General features: G+C 51.6%; 2 protein-coding genes across 3 annotated transcripts in view; one reads left to right on the top strand and one right to left on the bottom strand.

Moving 5' to 3' along the window:
* CCND3 (cyclin D3) overlaps window positions 1-10664 on the bottom strand; it is a 35216-nt gene extending 24552 nt beyond the window's left edge. Inside the window, exon 1 of one of the 2 annotated variants that reach the window (XM_065039001.1) lies at window positions 10243-10664. The gene's annotated coding sequence lies outside the window, so the exon portion shown is untranslated. Of the gene's footprint in view, window positions 1-9106; window positions 9673-10242 lie in introns of those variants that run through there. The other variant, XM_065039000.1, reaches the window with a different exon arrangement.
* On the top strand, window positions 10249-15784 carry TAF8 (TATA-box binding protein associated factor 8). Its single transcript, XM_005510322.3, has 9 exons — window positions 10249-10337; window positions 11012-11168; window positions 11668-11766; window positions 11979-12041; window positions 12283-12407; window positions 12691-12838; window positions 13539-13681; window positions 14111-14255; window positions 14536-15784. Exons 1-8 carry the CDS (start codon window positions 10278-10280, stop codon window positions 14252-14254), a joined length of 939 nt encoding a protein of 312 aa, XP_005510379.2. The 5' UTR covers window positions 10249-10277; the 3' UTR covers window position 14255; window positions 14536-15784.
* The last annotated feature ends 494 nt before the right edge of the window (window positions 15785-16278 follow it).

The raw sequence follows: 16278 nt of genomic DNA, 5'->3' as shown, positions 1-16278 counted from the left end.
GAGCAGTTTGTGCCCATCCCTGTAGGGCTGAGGTTCTGCATGACCCTCAGCAAACAGACTCCCCAAGCTGTGCCTCAGTCTCCCCTTCCACAGTACTTTGACGCTAATGGAGACATTCACAGAACGCAATTTCTTTAATAATTTGTGCATTTTGTGGCTTTTTTTTTTCTTTTTTAAGTTCTTGACTGGGCATATAAATACCAGCTGCCCAAGGCTATAGTGCAGCAAGTCAAAGGCGTATGTCTTTGATTTATGAGGCCTCCATTCAGTCCAGTTTGCCTCCCTCTGTAGTTCCCATGGGAAAAGTTGCTCTTCACTTCCTATCCAAAATCTCTTGTACGGTAGGGCTGGGAGCTGTTGGCCAACCACCTCCTCCTGCCCTTGCTACAACCTTCTCAGCAAAGTGAGCTGGACATGCTGCTTCTCCCCTTCGCTGTGCTGAATTTGTTGAAGAAACAAAGGTACCAGGTTTACAGGAAATACAGACACTATGGTTTTGCTTGGTAAGGTGGTGACCTGGTTAAAAAAATCTTGGTTATCCAACTCTTTTTATATCTCCACATGGAAAAACCTTTTGTTGAGACTCGCCAGGCTCCGCCGGGGCAGCTCCCTTCTCCTACAGCCGTGTTCTGTGCATCGCTGCTCCGGCTGCTGGCTGGGTATGAAGCGATGCCAAGTGTCTGCATGAATTGTTTCGGGACGGAGATTATGATCTATCTGAAAGAGGGGAGACACATTCATCTTGGTGTCAGCTATTACTGGGAACGCATCAACCAGGGACACCAGCAGCTAACAACAGGCCCTGGAAAGCCCTGCTCGGGTCAGGAGATTTACTCAGCTCTGTATACCAGTTTGGTGCCCATGGAAACAGATCTTTTTCAGGCATACACTGCTTGAGATTACAGTTGATCCTAGTTAGTAATAAACTGTATACAAGGGACTGTGCATTTGTACTTCTGAACCTGACAGGGTTCTCCTATGAGATGGGAGTAAGAGATGCTGCAAAGACCAGACTCCTATATTTTACAGTTAGAAGCATCAAAATCCCGGATGATTCCTTCCCTGGTGCGCTCAGGGGAGCGCTCAGCCCCCGCACAGCCTGTGACGGGTGCTGGCAGGACTGCAGGGCACCGTCCCCGTGTGCCAACAGCTGGGACAGCGACACAAAAGGCTTAAAAACGGGCTGATGTTTGCCACCAGTTATACCCCTGAGACCCCACTGATTTCAACGGGCTCCCATGTGCAACACAAAGCAGCTCTCAGCCCATTCAGCCCCACAATATGCAAACTTGCTTTTACCACAATTACTTGACAAATATGTTAAAAGCATGCATAAGTGTTTATTTACTTCCTGCACAGTAAAAGTTAAGAAGGAGAAAATAGATGCTCAGCAACGATCTCTGCTCACCTGCAGAGATTGATGGTTGGATGCACAGCTGAAAACTACATTGCGGCCCTAAAGACAGACCCATTTCCACTCCCCATCTCTTGTCATTTTTGCACCTGCAGCTCTGGCTCAGCAAGGCCCTTGCCAGCACAGCTTAGGGCCCAAGGAAGATGCATCTGGTTGCACACGTGGATGATGCTTTGCGCTAAACCTGCTTTGGGGCAGAGACAGCCTTTTGAGAGCAGTGATGAAGCTGGCAGGCCCCAGCCAAAGCAGCCTGCTTTATTAGGCCCACCCAACACCCCGTGTTTAACCCTTCAGCTTCGCAAGCTGACAGTTTCAATGAGCTTTAACAGAGGCACCAGCTTAGAAAAACAACCGCAAGCGAGGCAGAAAAACATGGCACAAGACCTTTGAAGAGAGACAGTTGCCTGAACATTACACAGCATCCCGGCAGCAGTTTCCCTGCACACCCTGTCACAGCTACAGCCGCAGCAGCTTCTCGCAGCTCTGGTGCTGTCAGTGCTGCCCTCACACTCCATTAGCTGTTCGTGTGTCAGCAGCACAGGCGGAACTGAGACTCCCCTCTGCTGAATCCTATGATTGCTCTGATGGAATCTGTGATTTGGGGCATCACAAGCAATATCAGGATCACAGCCTTCCCTGCTTTGACGAAGCCGTGTCACCCAGGGCAGGTGACCCGTGTCTGTGCGTGCCAGGGCTGGAGGGGCGGCCTGGACAGCCAGCATGGGCTCTGTCCTGGGCGAGAGAACAGAAAAGCGCTGAGATAGTTACTGGATAAAGATGAGAAGTGTTACCTCCCCAGCTGAAGAATTTAGGAAATCTCTGCAAAATCTGAGACTTTCTGGGGTATTTCCAACGGAGAGGCTGACCCGGGCTCTGATTGTCAATGAAATAAAATACATCAGACAAAAAAGGGCAGAGCTCCATTATTTAGTTATTTTCTGGTTCAGGCTAGAAATCTAAACAGGGCTGGTTTGAAAGGTACTTTCCATAAGCCTCGAGTGCGTCTGTGCTTGCCTGGGCCCAGCTCCTCCACAAAACACGAGCATGGAAGAGTGCAAGTCCCTGAGCGCTTGAGTTTGGGACAGACACTTCAAGTGAAAAGCCTCAGCCACATCCAGAAAGCAATTACAAATTGTGCAAACAGCTCCTGGGTTAGAGCAAGAGGATTCGTGCACATCTGCGTGAAGCAAGGGACCCGCTCCACTCTGCGTGTGCCGACAAAGCGCCAGAGACAATGCTGCGGTGGCCGCAGGTACAACAGCAGTGCAGGATGGAGCCGCCTGCACAGGGATGTTGCTCCTCACCTCCTCACGCTGATATACGTATATAGGTGCTGTTAGGCTATGAGCCCACAACAGAGCTGATTTGTGGCCCCTCTGATTTTGGAGTTGAGGCACAGTGCAGGTCTCAGCAGGGCTGGCCTGTGGGCTGACACCAAGAATAAACCAGGACCCTTGATTTCACCGAACTGCAGGGCTGTTCCCCACCCCAAACCTCCCATTTGCCCAAGCTGCGGTTCTTGCATTGCCAGCACACTGCTTACCACGAATAAATGCAAAGGCACGGGGCAGGACGAGCCAGAACTCCTGCACCAGCCTCCCTGCACCAGCTCTGACTTCTGCTCTCAAATAGGAAGTCGATAAAAAACTCACTTGGTTGCAGAAAGAAAATCAGATTTCAAAACCACTGTGAAAAGGGCTCCAAAGTCTCGCAGCAGTCCTGGCATTAACCCTTTGCAGCAGGCAGGGCTCTGCCCAGCGCACTGGGCTGCCACCACATACCCTGCCCGTGCCTGCATTATTTTGGGGCATTTTTTTGTCCCCCCGCGCTGTTGCTTACATTCTCTTGTAATGTTGCTTTTATCTTGGGACCTATCATATGTCAAATCTGCTTTAATTGATAACCAGGTTGGGGGTGGAGGGAGGAAAGAGGGGGTGGTCTGGCAACACTGTTGTCTCAGTTAACGTGCTCACCCGCTGCAAGAGATGAGCGGAAGGGGAAAAAGAAACCCAGTGCTGGTTGCATGGCAAAACCCATCACCGTCTCAGCAACACACTTGGATCCCGGTGGGAGGACCAGCTCCTCAATGAGGAGCCCATTTTTAGGCTCCAGTTTGGGGTTCCAGCCCCAAAATCCTGGTTCTGGGGGACTCCTCACAGAAGAGCCAAGTTGCTCCTCTCGCTGGATTTGTCTCCCCTCTCACCACACATCATGCTCCTGCATTTCCCCAAATTCTTCAGCCGGGAAGATGACACTTCACCCACAAACTATCCCAGACCACATTCCCTGGGCAAAGCATTCCTTAGAGCGCGTGTGCCCCTTTGGAAGCCTCCTGCGGTGCAATGGACCAGCACGAGCCCTCCGCCAGCCCTCACCAGCATCCCTGTTGTGCTTCCACTCCGCCCAGGTGCAGATTGCAGAAAACCTTTGCAAAAGGGCCCAACCAACCCACGTTCCCCCAGGCAGGACCCGAGCGACTCATTTCTCCCGTGCCCTCCCCGCGGGCTGTGCATTTCCCAGCATGGCGCTGGGGCTCAGCAGGTGCTCTGCCTTTCTCACCCCTCTCATCTCCTTTCTCCTAGAGCAGTCTGTGATTAAATCAAGCCTGTTTAACCGCCACAGCCAGATGTGGGGACCCTCTTCACTTGTTATAGCGGAAAAAAAAAGACAAAACAAAGCAATTTGCATGTGGTGACAGTTGTCTGCACGTGAAATGTGGCCCGTAGCCCCCTGTATACCCTGAAGCCACAGGATCTTTGCTTGGGCCGTGGGAACTCGGTTTATCAGACTCTCAAAGACCCAGTCTTAAATATTTACCCCAAAATAGACCCTGCTGTCAGTGAGGCCGAGGAAACTCATGCTCTACCAGACTCCACGTTCCCAACTTCTCTGCCACACAAGCTCAGCAGATACCGCCTCTCCATTGTCCCTCAGTAGGTGTCCTACTGCCACCACCCACAGGAGATCAGTTGTTGGGGTGACACCAACATCCTCTTGGCTTGCAGTCCCTCACAAACAAACCCAAGTGACACACAGTTGTGCTCTGAAGAAAAATTTGTCCAGGGAACATGGTCCAACATCAGCAGTTTCCAGCCACAAACATTTTCTTCGCTATTTTCCTTTTGTCTCTTGAGACTTGCATTTCCTAGGACAGAGCACACTCTGGGATTTCCCAGCCCACCATCTCTAGGCGACACCCTCGGGGACCAAGGCTACAAGTCCTTGGGGAGCTGCACAACAGAGGGTCAGTGAGCAGAGCCAGGAACTCTGCAAGTTCAACAGGGGTTGTGGAGAGAGCTTCAGACAGAGAGGAAGAGCCACAGACCTGAGGGAGGGAGATGAACCCATCCCCATGGCCAGAGCAGGGGGTGAGCAGCCAGAATAAGCACCAGAGCCTATCGGTGCCTCCCAGCTGGTGTGGGTCCCCGGAGCCAGGCTGTGGGTCACAGCTCACTGAGGACAGGGCTGTCATCTATGGGAAGCTTTATCAGCGACTGTTTCTTTTTTTCTGTCTTGCTCCAAACTCTTGATTTCCAAAAAGGGTGGGAGATGTCACAGAATCAGCAACACATCCTGAACAGCTGCTGCCACCCTCTATCTCTGCCTCACCCGTGTCTCTCACTGCCGCTCCTGAAGCCCCCAGAGAAACAAACAGCTCAGCCTGGCTCTGGGGTGCTGGAGGGATCCAGTCTGGGGTTCCTGGCAGGTCTGACTGATTCAGGACTTGCACAGACCAACAGCCTTTGGGTCAGGCTCCTGTGGAAAGAGCCATTTGGAGAAAAAAAGTTCTCCCAGCTCAGGCTTATTCCATTAAATGATCTGGACCCAGCTGAGGCATGTGGGCTCTTCAGAACCCATCCAAACCACTTCCCTGTCCTTTGGAGATAAGAGCTCAAAAAAAGGACCTGAAGCCCAGCTGGGATAGGCAGCAGTGCACAACCACAGCTCAGAGGAGTCTTCCAAACTTTCACGGTGTTCTACTCTAAGGCAGAGCCAGGTAAGCCCGCTCACAGCGCAGCCCATGCAGGAATTCCTCAGGCTGGCTCTGGATGCTCCATGCCAGAAAAAGCATGGGCAGCTTCATCCCAGAGAGCAGACTGTCCCACCACCCCAGTCCCATCCCGGGCCTCTGCATGGAGGGGCAGGATTCCTTCCCCCAACCCTGCCCTGAAAAGATACCACCCACTGTGTGGTTTCCTGAAACGACAGCAATATTCGGCAAAGCCAGCAGCAAGAAACTCAGATGTGGTAAGTGGCCTCTTTGGAGCCGAGAGCTGCCGGTGCTCTGGGGTACGGCTGTCACCCTGCGGGGCCGCCGGCAACACTGCACCCTCTGCAAGATATCAAAGGCACATGCGATGCAGCTCTGGCTCGGAGCAGAGATGGCTGCAGCTGCCAAGCTGTTAGCCATGGGGGAAGCGCACAAAGAACACAGGAGACGCTGTCCTGGCCGAGCTTTGATGCTGGTATGTGCTTTGCAAGGGAGCCAGTGTCCACCTTGCTGTGCAGCGCTTCCCCTCCTCCCCAAGGACTGATGCTCTGCAGATGACATTTAAAAGTCAGGCCAATACTCGAGGTGGGGAACAGGCTCACAGCCCAAGGCAAAATATGCCAAGTGTGGATACAGGGGTCAGCAAACAGAGATAATTCTGCTTCTGCTGCAATTACACACCACATTCGCCACTTCTTGGGCAAGGATAAGTGAGAAGGATTGAAGATTCAAGGAAGTTTAGGGTCATGAATCCATGATCAGGACAAGGCAGAGGCAATGAGTCTCCTCCCAGAGTCCCTCCAGCTGGTTTAAGGGTCCCCAGCAGCCAGATCATCATCATCCTTTGATGAGACAGAAGTGAGACTGGGCCAGACAAGTCCTGGCTGTGCTGAGCCTGCCATTGGCTCTCCCTGACACCGCTGGGGATGTTCTGATTTACAGCATCCCTGATACCAAGGGACTGCATCAGTGGCTGTTACATCCAGCATTTGGCAAGTCCAAAGCAGCTGCAGTTTGCCCAAAGCAAGGATGGGAAGTCAGAATGACAGCTTGCAGATAAGATTGGACAGAGAACTTCTTGTCCTCTCTAGCACAGGAAGGGAGGTGAGGACAATCTGCATTGTCTGGAGGAATCTGCACCAGAGAACACCTCCTAAACCTGGCAGTGTTCCTCTCCTCAGCAAACCCTACCATCTGCTGTTCCGCAGAAAATAAAATCCACATCTAACCGGCTCCACAAAAGCAGAATTTACCCATCTCCTCATCACCTGTGGACCCCAGAGCTTCAGGCAGGGACAGGATGGCAGAGCAGAACCCTGAGTCACTGCTGAGGCGGGATGAGCTGACCAGAGATCTGCAATAGTTCTCGGCAGCGGCGGCTCCGGCCAGCCCAGAGGTGTGGGTTCACATGCTTGGGGGATTAGACACGGCACTGACTCAGAAACACAGCTATGAGCTGGTACAGTGGGAAGGAACAGTTTTTACATCAGCTAAATAGCATTGGAACAAAAGGCCCAGTAAATATCAATCACCCAGGACCTGCTTTAAGCAATGAAGATGCTCTGACACTCCAGTTTGGCCAAACAGAGCCCCCAGGATCCTCTGTGCTGCTGTAGGCTCATCCTTACAGAGCATGGCTTGCAAAAGGAGACAGTGGCAGGGAGCTGAGCCAGGGACCAGGGTCACTGCCCCACAGGGGACAGTGGCACCTGGCTCTGAGCCGCCTATAAACACCTCATCTCTGTCCCTAGCTCAGCAGCCTGCAGCTGAGCCACAGCATTATCTTCTGGACAGACCGTCTTGGTATGTTTGGGAGTGTGCTGCACCCTTGAGGAGCCTGATGACATCTCCCATGAAGAAATGCATCTTATTTCCTCTTTTAACTGTACTGACCTGATCTGCTCTTCCAGCACCTGCATCTTTTTATGAGCCATTAGATCAAAGAGCCCTCCACCACCAGACACCTTCTCCCCTTGTGATTATTTATAGGTTTGACTAAACAGCTTCAAGCTTCACTGAGAGAAACTCCACAGCTGAACATCCAGCTCACACAATCAGATGCTCTTAGCATTCTGGAAGCTTTTCTCCTCCCCGTGTACATTCCACAGCTGTTTTAGAGAGGAGGATAATACCACTAGCAAAGAAACAATACTTCTCAAATAGTAAATAAAACAGTAAATAACCAATAGCAGCAACACAGCTATAAGCTCTCTGCATTTGAGTTTTCATTTCCACAAGGCAAAAGCAAATGTCAGAGGAAAAAAAGACATCACACAAAGTAAATGTTTGTCAAACTGCGCAACAAACCCCCTCAGGTCTGGTCAGCCCAGGAATTTGGGGGCTCACAGGAGCCCTTCAGCAATAAATGGGTGCAGGGAGGATTTTGGTGGCACCCTCACAGCTCTGGGCTGTAAGAATCACGTAAGCACATGCCGGTGCCACCGTGCCCTCTGGTGGCAGCGCCGCTGCTGGTTGGGACAGACAGACGGACCACGCTGGTGGCAGCGGCTGAAGGAACCAGCAGCAGCTTGGGCTTCCGCTGTCCGAAGGGTCCAGGTCATCAGTTCCCACTATTCTTTTCAAATATGAATTCCAAATGTACAGCTTCTCATCTGGGATTGTACGGATCAGAATAACTATACAACTGTATCTCAACAAGGTTAATATCCTTTTTGTCTGGGGTTACACAGCTGTTTAGTGTCAGCAGACCTGGGAATCCCAGCTGCTGCCTCTTTTAAATAATCTGCTTGCAATCCAGAATAAAAACACATTAACTTTTTTCCTTCTCAGTTTGGCACCAATGTGAAAATGGGTTTTTTTGTTGTTTTTGCTAAAAAATGGGAAACAAGAGGAAATGTTCCAACCTTTGGGAAAACACGACATACCCAGGAAGGCACACAGACTATTGCCATCCTGCTTTTTTTTCATTTGGCTGCCAGATGACCAATTTCACAGCACGCCTAGGGAAACTGGCACATTGAATTGGCAAATTCTCCCAGTGGCAATGTCATTTCCACTTCACATGGGCTCTGAAATGCAGATCCCACCCTCCACCTATGGACACCAGCTGCCAGCCGAGTTCTGCTTCCAAATTCCATCCCCTTCAAACTGGATCCCTGGCAACATCCTCCAGTGTGGCACTGAAGTGCTGCGGTTTTGCTGCTCCCCTCCTGTCTCCTGCAGACGTTTCTGGCTCAGCTCAAGCCTGTCTTTGCAGCAGCACTGCACCCACATCTTCACTGTAGACCTGTCTGCGCTCACTCCCCAAACAACTGGGGTCAGACATTTCTCAATAGTTACCCAGCAGATTGCAACCTACCAGCACTACGTGCTCACATTTCCCCTCTTGTAGCTTCATTTACGTGCAGACCTCCAGAAGCTCCTCAGCTGGAAGCTACAAGGGCTCAGCATCTCTCCTAACACACAGGGGGCTGAGAGCCCGTCCCAGCCCCGCTGCACAGCCCTGGGGACACGACATCCCCACCCAGGGGTGGCAAAGTGGCTGCATCAGTCTGGCAGAACAACACCCTGGGAATCACATCAACAAACTGCAACAAGATCCCCAGTCAGCACCGACCCCATACAGCCATTTCAAGGCACTTCTAATATCGTCAGCACAATTATCCTCCCCCAGCGGTTTTGCTTGAGCAGGCAAGGCATCTACACCACTTTTCAGTCTCTGAAGATATGTTGCCTCCTACCTTTGATGATCAAGAAATTTGTTTCTGCAGGCATGTTTGCTTTGAACAATCCAGCCTCCACCTTCCTCTGCCTCCTTGCTTTCCCTATCTCTTAACGGATTTTGCTGCTATTGTTGTTGAAAAGCAGCAGCGTGTGGAAGCTGTGTTACCATCCAAACCAAATGAGATCAGGACCTTTAATTTCCAGCGTGGCAGCTGTTGTTTACATCACATTTTTTCCCCCTCTCACACACAGTAATTGGTTCTCACAACCTCCTTGCTCTCCCACACATGTACTTAAACAGGAAACGAGGGGTGGGAGTTGTAGCTTGGGGGTTTCCTGTTCTGTCTTTCTGAAACACTGAACTGACACCAAAGCTTTGATCAAAAGATCTAAGCACACGAGCTGGTACACCAAGGTTCAGCTAAGAGTACACATTGCTTACAACAGGAAAACCATAAGCGCTCCCATGGTTACAGGGTTCCTGGCACACCGCTGGCACTTCTCAAGCTTTTTCGGTAATACCCTCATGGGAACACGGGCTGTTTCAGTGCCGCTGCAATGCCGTTACACGGGGTTTTGCTTTCCCGGTTACCTGGTAGAGGCAGGATGAGGGGTGTGCCCCCAAGAAGGGAAAACCACAAGCTTCGGAGTCACAGAATGTCCTCAGTTGGAAGGGACCCACAAGTATCATGGAGTCCAGCTGCTGTCCCTGCACATGACAACCCCACAGGTCACACTGTGTACCTGAGGACATTATCCAGTCTCTTCTTGAACATTGTCAGGTGGGGCTGTGACACCTTCCTGGGGTGCCTGTTCAGTGTCCAGCAGCTCCGGGTGAGGAACCTTTTCCTCATGTCCAACCGACCTTCCCCTGGCACATCTTCCTACCACACGCTCGGGTTCTGTCACTGGTCACCAGAGAGAAGAGCTCAGCAGACGACAGAGGCTCTTCAGCACCTCGGAACACGGCAGACTGATCTCTCACCCCTGGGCCCGCTGGCTCACGGCCCCCGGCGGGGCCACGGAGCTGCAGCCGGTGCTCGGAGCCCACGGGCGAGACCGGCAGCTGCGCCGCAGGGACCCCCGGCGGGAGCGGCCCCGCGTGTCCCCTTCCCGCCCAAACTACGAATCCCACAATGCCCCACGCACCCACCCTCAGGGCGTACGCGGCGCCGCCGCATCTGGCGCATGCGCACAACCTCCTATGGCTCCAAGATGGCCGACACAGCGTCCGCTGGCTCCGGCACGGTAACGGCGGCTCCTCGGCGGGACGCGGGGCTGTGGTGGAGTGGAGGCTCCCGCGGGGGCCGGGCAGAACTGCAGCGGTCTGTTCCTCTCATGGTGCTAAGGCGCCTGTGGCCTGCCCGTGGGGCTTTAAGGCGGTGGCTGATGAGAGGGAGGCGCTGATTGGCTGAGTGGCCGGAGGGAGGCGGGGCCCAGCAGCGGGGCTTGATTGGCTCAAGTTCTTGCGCCCTGATTGGCTGGAGGAGGGCGCAGCGGGTCGGGGGTGCCCGTGCGGCGGATTTTTTAAAGGGGCCGCGCTCCAAACGGTGTTCTATGTGTGTATGTATATGTCTGTATGTGTACGTATGTATGTGCGTATGTGTTTTTATGCATGTATGTGTGTGTATTTGTGCATGTTTGTGTGTATATACGTGTTTGTGTGTGTATATATGTGTGTGTATGTATATGTATAGACTTATGCGTGTATATGTATGTACACGTGTATATAGGTGTGTGTTTGCGGTGGGGGACAGGCAGGCCGGCCCCTGCCCTCCGGGTGCAGGCATCACGCAGGCAGCCCTGCCTGCAGCCCATCCCAGGGCAGCGCGGGTGGGATCCAGGAGCCGGTCGGGGGTCCCGCTGCTCCCCGGGCTCTGGGGCGTCCCCGTGTCCCTGAGCCCCGGGCTCTGTGTCCGCAGCGCTCGGGCAGCAAGCACGCCAGCACGCCCGCCGATAACTACTACCTGGCTCGGAGGAGGACGCTGCAGGTGGTGGTCAGCTCGCTGCTCACCGAGGCCGGCTTCGAGAGCGCCGAGAAGGCGGCGGTGGAGACGCTGACGGAGATGTTGCAGAGCTGTGAGTGTCGCAGTGCCGCTCCGGGCCCCCGAGGCTTCTTGTTTCTCTGTTTTCAAATTGGCCTACTCATTAGGTATCCAGTCAGCTCCACATATTGAGACGCTGCCAGAATAAATAGAGGAATAACAAAGCTCCAGACGTTCGGGTGGTTGGGGCTGTAGCAGTTCCTGCTCTGCTGGGTGATGTGCCCAGGGTCTCAGGTCACTTATTCTTCTGAACTCAAGAGGTGTTTATGTTTTGTGTTTTTCATGCCAGCGATGCAGATTTGCCTCTTGCATTTGTGGAAAACGTCTGATACTTTGATCTTTAGTGTTTCCATACTTTGCACGTGCTTTAATTTTAGATACCCGGGTTGTAAGACACTGGATTCCAGGGGCTATTTTTAATTCCTTGCTGAATTTACTAAAAATTCAGGTCTCTGAAGCCAGGGTTGGGCCGATACGTGTGTGTGGTCATGGGCTGAATCCAATATGTGGTGGTGGCTTTTTCTTCCCCCCAGATATTTCTGAAATTGGGAGAAGTGCAAAGTCCTACTGCGAACACACGGCCAGAACGCAGCCGACACTCTCTGATATCGTGGTCACTCTGGTGGAAATGGGTGAGTAGTTGATGGTCCCACTAATTCCAGCTGCCTGCCTTGGTAGGAAAATCTGTCCCTGACATTTCTGGTGTTCGTGTGACACCCTCTGTTCTGATTTTCTTTCTCATGTAATTTGGAGCTCTCAGAAGAATTCTAGAGAAGCGTAAGTGAAGGTGTTTTCAACAGGATAAATTCCTGGTGTGATTTCCATTTCCTCTTTTGTATTTCAGGGTTCAACGTTGAAACGCTCCCTGCGTATGCCAAGCGCTCCCAGAGGATGGTCATCACTGCCCGTATGTCAGAAATTCTTTCTCTTCTTATGCAGGAAATGTATATAATGGCTGTGTAATTGGTGGAGGAATGTCCCCTCTGCTTCAGCTTCCTCGTTGCACATGAGAATCCTCCAGATAGTTTTGCTCTTCCCATGTAGGAGAGACGGTCAAGTAATCCTTGCTGCCTTTTGGGAGCACGTTGTGCGGAACCCTTGGCAGAACAAAGCTGCCTGATCTGTGTGTGCGTGTTTTGTAACTGCAGCTCCTGTGACAAACCAGCCCGTGACTCCCAAAGCCCTGACAGCCGGACAGAACAAGCCGCATCCTCCTCACATTCCTGGTCACTTCCCGGAGTTTCCGGATCCTCACACCTACATCAAGACCCCAGTGAGTGAAAAGAGACTTCTGTGCTGTTCGGGTCTGTCTGAAGTCAGTGACACCAAGAGCATCGATATTTTTACTGTAGTGCTGATACCATTTAACCAAAACAGTATTTCTCCTGGCTGAAGATGTTTTGTGTGGGTTGCTGTAGATTTCTGTAGCTCCCTGAAAATCTGCGTGTGTTTAAGGTCAATGCTCACCAGTAGCATCTGCGTCCTCATAGCGTTTGGAACTCCAGCTGTCGGCCGTGCATCCACTAACGGTGGTTTTGTTTCCCTCCCTGCTCCAGACGTACCGGGAGCCGGTATCTGATTATCAGGTCCTACGGGAAAAGGCAGCATCTCAACGGCGCGACGTGGAAAGAGCTCTCACTCGGTTCATGGCTAAGACAGGAGAAACACAGAGTCTCTTCAAAGACGACGTTAGCACGTTCCCACGTGAGTTATCCAGGACACTTTGTGCTATAAATGGCAGCTGCCTGGCTGAACAGACACTCCACTGACCGACCACATCGTGTCTGCCCTTTGAGGCACGGGAAGGCTGGAAAATGAGTAATTTTCTATTTAAAATGGGGATGAAAACCAAAGGGTCACTGTTCTGCTGGTGGAGAAGGCGTTGGCTGACAGGTGCTAAATTCAGAGCTCATCCCAGTCCTGTCTCTGACCCCCTGTAACTTTTAAACAAGTGATTTCTTGTCTCTGATGTTTTTGTGGTGGGCAGTGGAGATTTTCCTGTTTCTCTGCAAAGCGGTGATGAGAATTCCCACCTCCCGAGGCTCGCTGGCAGCACAGGCGTCAGTGTTATCTTGAGGGGGACTAAGGGATGATGCTTCAGCCTGTCAGATAATCGAACTTTTATGCAAGTTAGGAAGGACATTTAGAGTTAGTATAATGCCATGTGCTTGGCTGGAAGCATAATGAGGCTTCAGCAAATAGGAAAGGAGAGACTGCCCTCTTTTAGGGACAGTATATTTCATTCCTGATCCCTGGGAGCGGGAGGAAAAGAGTGTTGGTATTTAAAACCAGAACCAGTGAAAGCATTTGGTCTCTGAGTAACTGGTTGGCTTTGTGCTTCATGATCTCTGGGTTGAGGAGCCTTGTCCCAGCGTGCTGACCGTGTCCCTGTCCCTCGCCCCAGTGATTGCCGCCCGGCCCTTCACCGTGCCCTACCTGACAGCTCTGCTCCCCTCCGAGCTGGAAATGCAGCAAATGGAAGAAACGGATTCATCTGAGCAGGACGACCAGACAGACACCGAGAACCTGCCCCTGCACATGAGCACGGTACGTCCGGCCCGAGAGATCAAGGTCTCTTGGGCCCGGCTTTCTGACACTTCTGAAACCCGGTTCTTTGCCCGTCTTCCTTGCAGCTGGGCAGAGTGGGTGGAAATTGGCAGAGGGGGTTGTGTTCTACCAGGTGTCAATGACTAAACGTTGTTACGGTTCTTTCTGCAGCAAAATGAGGTTGGATCAGGAGCATTCAGTACAAGCTTCATTTCATGTTAGAGGAGAGAGGATTTTCCTGGGATGCACTGTTCCCAAAGGGAATCTTGTGTCAGGAATCGGGAGTCCTCACCTTGAACGCAGCTCCTCATGTGCTGCTGTTTATCTTGGCAGTTGGTTATCTGTTTTGCCCGCTGGTTGTGTGGTTTGAACTTCTAAGCTTGTTTAGCGTAACTTGGGTTGTTTATGTTGGTTATTTTTACGTGGCAGGATGATTCAGGACCCGAAAAGGAGAACGCTTCAGTGTTACAGCAGAACACGTCCCTGTCGGGCAGTCGGAACGGGGAGGAAAACGTGATAGACAATCCCTACCTCCGGCCGGTGAAAAAGCCCAAGATCCGCAGGAAGAAATGAGGTGCGGGCAGCAGAGGGAGAGGAAACGGGGCTTCACCTCCGCTGCTGGGGCCGAGGGCACCGGTGAGACAGGAGGGGCGATCCCGCTGGAGCGGAGGCAGAGGGGTGATCTCTGCGTGCTGAACCGCACTCCCCTCCCGCTTTGCAACGCTCCCTCTTTCCCCTCTGCTCTCCTGCTGACTCTCAACGGTCAATGGCCGATGGCCTCAAAAGCGGCGAAGGCCACCGGGTTGCAGACGGGAATTGTCTCGTTCACGGTGGTTTGTTCTCGCTGGCGGCAGGATTTGCTCTCTGAAGAGACGCGGACACAAAGGTTCTGGCTGCCCGGTGCTTCCCAGCGGGCTCTGCAGCACACAAAGGCGCCATTCGTTCATGGCTGGCTGGAAAAGCAGCTTCTGCAATCAACCTTGCCTCAGAATCTCAGGAGCGTGTGTTAACTGAGACAGAAAAACCCCAGAGAGGTTTCTTTCTTTGGATTCTTGGCAGGTAAAAGCAAACAGACTTTTCTTTTATAAACCAAAAGTGTCTGATGTGTTAGTAGGAGAGTGAAGTGTAAATACAGAGCTAAGATGGCGTTTTATTCTCACTTTTCTGACTGCAGCTGCACTTCTAACTTAAAAGCGCTGAGTGTGGTGTTTACGCTGTTCTGCCTTGAGATAATTTTTAGCAGGATGAACGGCAAGATTCAGCCGCTGCCTCAGGCTGGTTTTCAGTTCCATTGTTAGTTTGAACACAGCACAGCTCCTTCGGGAGTTCACGCCTTCGCCAGCTGTTTGGGAAGATGCTGTGCTGAAAAACTTGGAATATGGAATAAAACTGTTGTTGATGGCAGTCTGCAAGGCCATGCTATCGATCGCACCTTTCCATTTTGTCCGTTCCCAAATACGGGCTTTTATCAACAGAAGTTGCTCTTTTTCCCCCCTCTTTATTTCCCCAGAGCAGAAGACTTTATTTCAGCAGCGAAAACGGCTGGTGATGGGAGTATTGTAATTGTTGGCTGGTTTTGGAGAGCTTTGCTTTAGTTTTCATTCAGCCCTTGCTTAGGCAAAATATGGGTTAAATTTCAATGACAAAAGACTCCTGGATGATGTCTGGATGAGAATGCGGAGCTGGGAAGGCAGCAGGGGAACGCGCCGAGTCCCACAGACCGCGGGAGACGAGCGTTAGGTGTGTACGTGTTCAGCCCTGTTCAGTCCGAGCATCCGCCCGCGCCAGGGAGGGAAGGTGAAAGGGAGCGATTGCTGCTGTGAGAATGGAGATTGTTGCTGCCAAACAGTGTGAAGTGCGATCTCTAGTGTAAAAAGTCCTGCACGTGCCGCTGTCACTTCTGCTGGTGCCTTGGTTGTACAGAATAACAGATGTACAGAGATGTTGTGTATGTATGTAAATATAAAAGTTTATATCTTTTTTTACTTGGATTAAGTGTTGTTCATAATGAGGAAATCCCTCACTAGGTAGGGGAAAACTGTAGAATGAAAATAGCCATTTTTATGTTCATAATAAAAGAAATTTTGTCTCCTACAAGCAAAACTGGCTGAGTCCTTAAAGTTTCAGGAGTAGAAAAACGCCCGAGTGTGTTTTCAGTGGGGTCTACAAGCAGATCTTGTCCTTCTCTCTGCATCTCCTCCCTTCTGCACAGCAACACGTGATGGCTGGGAAAGTTGGGAGTTTTCCAATAAGACCTTTGGTTTGTTAGAAGCGCGTTGAGTGAGGACAAAGTGCCTTTTGAAATACCGTCAGTTTTGTGAAAGCTTTCTCCAGTCACAGCGGAACGTGTGGTTGAGAACTGCAGGATCATAGGTACTGCTCGCGTTCTTTTACATCTCCTCTTACACGTGTATTTTTCTCCTGATTAGAAAACCAAGACAGATGGAGGTGAATTATGCAGTATTGGCCATGAATACAAAGATGGAGCCTTAACCAGCCGTAAAGCCCAGGTCTTAGGAGAGTACAGTTTCCAGTGAGTCTCACCCCGTCCCTCCAAAGGTCTCAGCAGAAGGGGCAGCTGTGGATCGGCAGGTACC

The sequence above is a fragment of the Columba livia genome, chromosome 22 (genome assembly GCF_036013475.1).
Source record: "Columba livia isolate bColLiv1 breed racing homer chromosome 22, bColLiv1.pat.W.v2, whole genome shotgun sequence".
NCBI classification, from domain to species: domain Eukaryota; kingdom Metazoa; phylum Chordata; class Aves; order Columbiformes; family Columbidae; genus Columba; species Columba livia.
The sequence above is the reverse complement of the archived record's forward strand: the minus strand, read 5'-3'. Positions and strand labels throughout refer to the sequence as shown.